Source organism: Lutjanus erythropterus, chromosome 1, assembly GCF_056507025.1.
Source record: "Lutjanus erythropterus isolate fLutEry1 chromosome 1, fLutEry1.hap2, whole genome shotgun sequence".
NCBI classification, from domain to species: domain Eukaryota; kingdom Metazoa; phylum Chordata; class Actinopteri; order Lutjaniformes; family Lutjanidae; genus Lutjanus; species Lutjanus erythropterus.
Genome location: NC_139317.1, coordinates 12769052 through 12777625, shown reverse-complemented (window position 1 = coordinate 12777625; position 8574 = coordinate 12769052). Strand labels below are relative to the sequence as shown.

The 8574-nt window shown below is 37.3% G+C and overlaps 1 protein-coding gene across 1 annotated transcript; it reads left to right on the top strand.

Moving 5' to 3' along the window:
• Positions 1-2931: 2931 nt before the first annotated feature.
• dtwd1 (DTW motif tRNA-uridine aminocarboxypropyltransferase 1) lies at positions 2932-7831 on the top strand. Its single transcript, XM_084723764.1, has 5 exons — positions 2932-3173; positions 4988-5303; positions 5505-5642; positions 6992-7280; positions 7423-7831. The coding sequence occupies exons 2-5, from the start codon at positions 5046-5048 to the stop codon at positions 7650-7652; spliced, it is 915 nt and encodes a 304-aa protein (XP_084579890.1). The 5' UTR covers positions 2932-3173; positions 4988-5045; the 3' UTR covers positions 7653-7831.
• Positions 7832-8574: the final 743 nt, after the last annotated feature.

Here is an 8574-nt window from a genome sequence, read left to right as displayed (position 1 = left end):
TCCTTCATGTTCTGTCAAAAAAAATACTTGGCAACACATACGCCTGTAGTAATATAGACCAAGATAGCTGTGCTAGGTCAATATCGGGCCGACAACATAAGCTGACCGATATATCTGTCTGGCTCTGGTCAACAGAAAGAAAAACACTGCTGAAATGCAGTCAGACAGTTTGTTTTTTCCTTCCCCTGTGTTAGACTAAACATTGAATGACAACAAATAAATTTAAACGATAAGACATGTCAGGAACAGTCAACTCGTTCATATTTGACACAGATGGATGCATCCAACCGTGACATTGTTGTGTCTCGCTATGTGACAATTTGATGCCAAAGGCAATAACAGACCAAGACCAAGAGACAAAAGCAAAACATCATCAGGAAATGTTGTCTATGGAAACTAAAGCTGCACATTTAAAACATTCACTTAGGTTTTAGACAGCAGAATCACCTTGAACCTGTGAAGGAAGATCCACCAGATGATGTCTTTAAGCATGGCGCCATATTATAGAGAGAAGACACAAAGACAGGCTCCTTGATCTTGAGCATCACAGCCTACAGGGTTGACAGGTAAGAGTGGTGTGATTAATATGACCAATATTGATAAACTATGGTTCACTGCCATGATGATGAAAGCAACCTGGCACACAGTGCACATTTGGCAGATTTCTGATTATCTGGAATCTAATATCACACCGGAAGGTCTCATTCGATACACATCTGCTTGCCATGCAAGTCTGCATGCGATTGTCTGTCTCATAAAAAGTGTGACAGCTCAGGTATCTTTGAAATCTTATATAAAACAATCTGTTTTACATCACACCAACCACATCTGGCTTTGAACAAGACAAATGCATATTATTAATTTTGACTAGTTTTCCCTCAACTAACCTTTCAGGTTTTGATCAGCCATCGTGGGGAAATATTATCTGTTGAATTTTGCTGATGAAACATGACTTTAAATGGCACCAGCTTCATAGATTAGAATGAAATTTCCATTGTAGTAGAACGAAAACAAATCATAATAAATACACTGATTACTATTATATTTGACTTCAGTATTCATTTTCATTCAAATTATTTCAAAACCTGAAAAATGTGGGTTGTGGACGGCAATTCAGGCATCTGGAGCCAAGCTATAGTGAAAAACATTAATTCAGAATTGTGTCAACAGAACAAGAAATGACACTACAAAAAGTACCATCATAAAAGGACTGGGATTCCCAGAAAGTCTCAAGTAAATTAACTCAAGTTAATCTTGAACAGTTGTAGCTTGCGGGGAGAATGTCAGATGGTTAAGGACTGCTTTAATGTACTTCATGACTTTTATGCACTGTGGCTCATTAAAAAACAAAGATAAAACAATATCATTAAACATTCACAGGCAGATATTTTCTGTGGGGAGGGGAGTGTGTTAAAACGTGGAAACATTGTAAAATGTCCAGAGTGAAAGCTCTTAAAAGAGATGCTTCAAAAGTTTTGTTTTATTGATCAGCTTTTTACAATATTTGAAATAAAACACTTGAGAGGAAATAAATTAGGGTCGCATGACGTGGTAAAAAAAAATTATACTGCGATTATTTTTATAGACATTATGACTGTGATTGTGATATGATTCACAAATAGTGTTGAATGATCCATTATGCATCACAATTTTCATTTTTTACTGAAACAAAAACATGATGATATGACATTTGTTGGGGTCTGTACTTACATTGAGAGAACAAGATTTGTAGGCCAGGACATCTCTGCCATTCTCTCTGTCATTATAATGTTGTTTAGTTACACATTTTTCCATTGTCTCTCCTAAAATTCTGCAATTTAGATATTAACCCTAACCCTAACCCTAACGCCATATTGTAATTTCAATAATGTTTAGATTAACTGTGTAGCCCTAACAGAGATCCTTGGAAAATTAAGTAAGCTTTTTTAAGTTTTTTTAAATTATTTAAGAATAGTGTCTTTCAATAAATGAAAATATATCCCAGAACACAATCTAATTTAGGGCTGGTCATCATATTATAATTATAACATATTGTGATATAAGACTAGTTATCCTGATAAATGTTGGATATTGTTATATCTTGATATGGCACAAGTCTTGTCTTTCCCTGGTTTTGTGATTTTCTGAATTTTTCTAACTTTCTGCCTTTACCCACTTACTATAACCACTGATGATTATGTATTAAAAAATCTCATTGGGTTAATATTTTGTCCACATCAACACCAACAGTCTTCCCTAAACTATTGTTGCAATATTGATATTGAGATATTTTCCTAAAAATATTGTGACCTTTGATTTTGTCTATATTGCCCAGTGATAATACAACAAACTCGTATCATCACCCTTCACCCTCCGGAGTACACATGTCATAAGTCACACCCTAAATGATCAATATTATCAATATTATTACCGATACAAAGAGATATGAAACTTCATTCTCGTGATAGCTTTGTCAGGTAAATAGCCAAAGTTATAGATAACATTTTTTCAGCATTTTTATTACATGACAAAACCTGGGATTCTTATTAACAAGACCACCACTACCACGCCAAAAATAATACTAATAATTTAAATAATACATTTGTTTGAGCAAAATTGTCATTAGAATAACATTAACCCAACCAGCTACGTAATGGCACCAGACTTAACATAGCTGACCGAAAACATCCACGACGGAATGTTATCACTACTTACCTACATAACTCACTTTAAAGCAGTTTAAACGTCGCGGTATGCTTAAATAATTAACAGTAACTTTTTGGAACGGACTTCCTACCATATTTGATATCTTATCTAAAATCAATACATTCTCAGCAGTACATCTACTGTCCACCACCGGCAGGTAAAGTCCTACCCAACAGCACACGTTCGGAATTCGTCGCTTAGCAACGGGTAACTGGCCAAAAGAACTCTTTCCGGAACAGCATTTCCGGCGTAGAAGAAGACGTTCAAGCCGTTGGACAGCACGTTACATACCGGTGGACACGTTTTTGTGCTGTGACCAGGACAGCGTGTTGCTCGCAACTCATTTAAACCACACCAGAAAACGTTTTCTTATTATTCTTCCATTAGCTAATCTAACTAGCCAGTGTGATTTGCTAGTAGCCGAAGCTACAGATGCTTAGCGTATGGCAAGGTTGCTAACAGGAGCTAGCTTCACTAGCATGAATCAGGTAATGTTGACTGTATGTTACTGTAACTTCAGCTGAAGTGTGTAAATGTGGATAGATGTATAGTATATAACGTAGTCTATAGTCAGATGTCATTGAGCTAAGGAGAAAATTTGCGCATAAAGATGTAATGTAGCGTTAATCTGCATGTTTTGTTCTTGATGCTGTTTACTGAGTTGTGGGTGATTACATGCGTTTAGCTCGCTTGTCATTCATTCATTCACTAGTTTTGTCACGCAGACTTTTCAAAATTAGGAATTAATCTATATGTAACAAGTGTCAGGCAACAGTTTGTCTACTGACTTCATCAGCAGCAGATGGAGTGAACTGAATCTCGGTAAATGCTGTGGTAAAACAAGTCCTTCCCTCTTCAAAGTTATTATATTTCCTGTTGTCTCAGTGGTCGATAGTGACAACATTGATGCGAATATTGATGCCTTCATATTATCTAGGGATAGCTAACATGATGTCAGAAAATATCATTATTTAGGGTAATTGTGGATATAAATGGAACATTTTTGATAACTTCATATTTGTTGAACCATCAAATAAGTTCTGAAAATTGTGTGATTTTCATAATAAAAACAATAACAGCAGTAAAGGGTTCCTTTATTTATTATGTAAAACTATAACCGATATTTGCAACAAGTATGTATTTGCAGTAAAATTGAAAATCTTAGTGTCATAAATAAGTTCTATTATCACATTGCCACTGCAACAAAATGATTTGATTGTATGGTTTTTTTTTTCTTGCAACTTCAGTGTAGAGGATTGTGATTAGGGTTGCACAATTAATCAAAATATTATAAAGAGTGCAATAACCAAATCACAAAGGCAGCTGTTTTTTGATAAAGGAAAAATAAGTACTGTAGGGTGGCAGTGAATGTCTGGCCAACAGATCTTGTTCACATCATTAAGATTTTCATTTTTTATTTTCATTAATCATGAATCGTATCACAATCACAATCTGCCAAAATAAACGCCCTAATTATGTTTGTAACTTTGGGAAGAATCTGCTCCCTTACCTCTGCTTGCTAAACAGAGCTGTTCCAGTCAGCAAATGCATTCTCCTGTTCCTCTTGACTGCCTGTCAGTGGCACAGCAGCCTCCAGTGTTGATAGGGTATTACTTGTGTGGCGTAACCCAGTGTTCCCCAACCCTGGTCCTCAGGGCCCACTGTCCTGCATGTTTTAGATGTTTCCCTGCTCCAACACTCCTGATTCAAATGATCAGGTTGTTGTCAGGCTTCTGCAGAGGCTTGATGACGAGCTGATCATGTGAATCAGGTGTGTTGGAGCAGGGAAACATCTAAAACATGCAGGACAGTGGGCCCTGAGGACCAGGGTTGGGGAACACAGGCGTAACCAATCAGATAGTGTCATGGATGTGACGTTGAGTGAGACCACTGAATGGTAACAACATAAAGAGAAAGGTGGCTACATCAGAGGCAAAGCAACACATTTGTAAATTACAACTTCTTGGCAGTTTGATTAAATTAAAAAAAAAAAAAAAAACGTGATTAATTCATGATCATTGTAAATTGCTGAATATGGGATCCGATAATTGGTTGACCCCTACCATGCACACAATAAAACTGTTGAAACATAATCCAGTGTCATCACAATATTAATTTTACATTAATATACCCAATATCTCCCAACTCAGTTCAACTCATTTGTCTGAAAAAGACTCCTGCTTGACCTTTTAAATAACAACCACTAGCTTTGTTTAATGGTTTTTCCACATTATTGCACTCTGTTATAGATTATTTCTGCCTGCTAACGTATGCATCGTTTGTTTTTGTCATTGCTGTTCAGCTATGAATGTGAGGCTCACATACTCCACCACTGGCCTGTCAACATTTAAAGAGCAAGCATGAGTAGCCTGGATCAAGACCAGCGTCTCCATCCTAGTTGCCGTGACAAAACAACAGTCTCTAGTGATTCATCAGACACTCATGAGCTCGCCAAGCAGCCTCTCCAAGGTCTAAAATTGGCATCACATGCAGTGCTTGAGGAAGCGCAGCAGAGGGGCAGGTTGAAATGCTCTAAATGTGGAGGATCAAGGATGTTCTTCTGCTACACATGCTGCTCATTAGTGGGCGTCACCCTGAAAGAAATCCCCTCAATCAAGGTCAGTGAGAGGTTAGGACTCACTTGATTGTTCTTTTAACAGAGGCCTTTAGCTATGGAATCACTGCAACAGAAGTATCCTAATGTGGTGGAAAATGTTGTGTCACGTCTTTTATGTAAGCTCTATGAAATTTTGCACACGGTGTGGTTGAAATGTGACCGTCTTCTGGACCTGACTCTACATATTGTACGTTGTGTTCAGCTCCCTGTGAAGATAGACATCATCAAGCATCCCAATGAGACAGATGGAAAGAGCACTGCAATCCACGCCAAGATCCTCGCACCCAGTGACGTCACCATATACACTTACCCCTGCATACCTGACTTTGAAAAGGACAAGGTGAGTTGTTTTTTGTTTTTTTTAGTTTATTTAAAGGTCCAATGTGTAAGATTATTGTCACAATGTCAGAAATGTAATACAATATTCATTATTATGTTTTCATTAGTGTATAATCATCTGAAAATAAGAATTGTTGTGCTTTTATTACCATGTTTACCATTACAGTAGCCCAGAACAGACAAACCAAACACTGGGTCTAGATCAGGGGTCTGCAGCCTTTATTATCAAAAGAGCCATTTTTGTTCAAAAGTCAAGAGCCACAACTATTAAATTCTGTATTTTCCTGTGAAACCTTTCTAGTCTGGGGGGATTTGGCACCCATAGCTAGCCTCAGGAGATTCAAGACTCACTAGCAAAGTTTAGAGGAAAAGGCACTGAGCCGTAGATAAAGGGTATGACAAACATTTTATTTAGCAAATATTTAAACATTTTTTTATTATGTGTATCGGCATACATGCATATTTTTACAACTGGAGAATGTAATCACTATCACAGTAGGCCTACAGCAATGATAAACAAAAAGCTGCATGCAGCTCTGGGGTCGCAGGTTGCTGGCCCCGGCTCTAAATAGAAGGGTTGGGAGAAAAAAATAATAATTTCACTGAAGTAAAATTACTTAAGTATTTTGAGATTCCTGAATCAGTTGATTGAATTGATTTTATAAATTACTAGCATTAGCACTAGCTCAATGGTTACACATAATGGGCATGGGAATGGCAATAAGTGATAGTGTTAATATCTTAACAAAGGGAACAATTTTATTTCACATTCTTAACATGTCTGTCATCCATTAAATTCACAGTTGTTGAAGTAAATGTCTCTTTTTTTGCAATATATATTCTTATTTTTACTTAGATAACTAATTTTAGATTTCGATCTAAACTGTATGCAAGTTTATAATGAAAAGATTAGAATCTGTGATAGATTTAGAAGATTGAGTCAGATGCTGCATTTTCATATTTCATGGTCGACAAGTTTACATTTCATAGCTCTGATTATATCAGACGTAATCAGATACTGTAATTTGACGTGACTTACAGAATTACAGTGGCTTTGGTACACAAACCATGTATGTTTATTATATCTGACAGCTTCAAACTTTGAATATTTCCTCTTGCCTTCCCATCTATTTTAGGTATTTTAATGACCACAAGTTTCCTTTTTTTTCTTCAACTTTTTGCTTCCTCCTATCAAATTGTATTCCGCTCTTTCAGAAATGTAGCCATGCATAAATTATCATGCTGTAGAAGCAACATGTCTTAGATAGAAAAACGTTTTTTTGTACACTAGTCTTTGTTTGTATGATGATGTTCCACTCTGAATCTGTTTCGTCTCTCTGTCTTCTCCAGGTGGTGTTGGTGTTCCCTGGTCCAGGGTCTGTCTCAGTTCAAGACATGATGCAGCGTCTGCATGACCGAGCTGACAGCAAGTCACGTTACCTCTCTGATGAACCCTGCATAAAGAGGCTGAAAAGTGAGGAAGATCAAGGTCCCACACACACTTCAGAGAGCCTGGAGTCAGGGACCCCAGATGAAACAAAAGGCTCGGAGTCAAGGGTGTATCCCCTCCAGAGGGTGGTCTTCATCGACAGCACATGGAACCAGACCAACAAGATCAGCACAGACGAGAGACTGCAAGGTAATCATCAAAGATTGCATTTCTGCTGCTTTTCAAAGAGCTCTGACTGCTGATGATTATTAGGGGCACATTTACTTCACCCACAGTGCATTTTAACATGAGCTCACTCAGTGTTTTCTGACGGACATGTGTTCTTGCCTAGATCTTCTCCAGGTAGAGCTGAAGATGAGGAAAACATGTTTCTGGCGCCGTCAGAAGGGCAAACCAGACACCTACCTGGCTACTATCGAGGCTATTTATTATTTCCTCAAAGACTTTCATGAGCTATGCCTTGCTCAAGAATACAACGGAGAGTATGATAACCTTCTCTTCTTCTACTCGTACCTGCACTCAGTCGTCAACAAAGCAAAGACTTCTGCTGGAAAATGCTGAGAGGAAAAACTGAAATCAGCTACAAGAGACTGTTATGAACTGTAGCTGAAGAGTAGATTCACATGGAGGCCCGGTTTTATTTTGTGACGGAGTGATATTTTATTTTGTAAGGGATACTGTGACATCTGTTTGTATAAGAATATGCAATAAAAAAAGGGTTTACAGCGGCTAAACATGAATGTGATGTGTTTGATACATGAGTAAGTGCAAGAAATATAACTATGAAATCAAAATTCTACCTTTGCCACAAGACAACAGCCATGGGATAACAGGTATATAAAAATAAAGAAAGTCTGCAAAGTAAAAGGAACAAAAAGAGTTAGAGGAGTTTTAACTGGCAATGAATCAATCTCAATTTAATACTGATGTTTCTAAGATAAAAGATATTTCCCAAAGGAAATTCATATTACCTACAGAAGTTCACAAGACCATCAGAAGATTGGAATTTCCATGTAGTTATTCTTGACACCTGGCCTTGGGTCAGATGAAACTGCCGATGTTTTCATTCTCGCAGGCAAAGTCACAGTGAGTAGTATATTAGACAGTTAAAGGGAAGAAGGAGGAGATTTTTTTTTGAGACTTTTATTTTTGATATCATATTTTTTGGCTATTACGATGGAAACACTACTGCTTTTGCTCACATGGGCCTCCAAAATCAACTGAATTCTTGAATTCAAAATGTAAAAATGATCATATTTCATCAGAAAGGGAACAGCATGAACATTTGATATATTTTATGAACCTAAGGCACAGTTCACCCCAAAATCCTGGTCTGTAATGCTATTTATCCATTTAGATTGTTTTGGTGCGAGTTGTCATGTTTTGGAGGCCGTAGAGACGTCTGCCCTCTCTCAAATATAATGGGACTTGATGGCACTTCATTTGTGGTGCTCAAAGCACAAAAAAAACAAACCATTAGAAA

Coding starts and splice junctions, on each gene's coding strand:
- dtwd1 (XM_084723764.1), top strand. CDS start 5,046: ATGAGTAGCCTGGATCAAGACCAGCGTCTCCATCCTAGTTGCCGTGAC. Junction 5,304..5,504: donor AAGAAATCCCCTCAATCAAG/GTCAGTGAGAGG, acceptor CGTTGTGTTCAG/CTCCCTGTGAAGATAGACAT. Junction 5,643..6,991: donor CTGACTTTGAAAAGGACAAG/GTGAGTTGTTTT, acceptor TGTCTTCTCCAG/GTGGTGTTGGTGTTCCCTGG.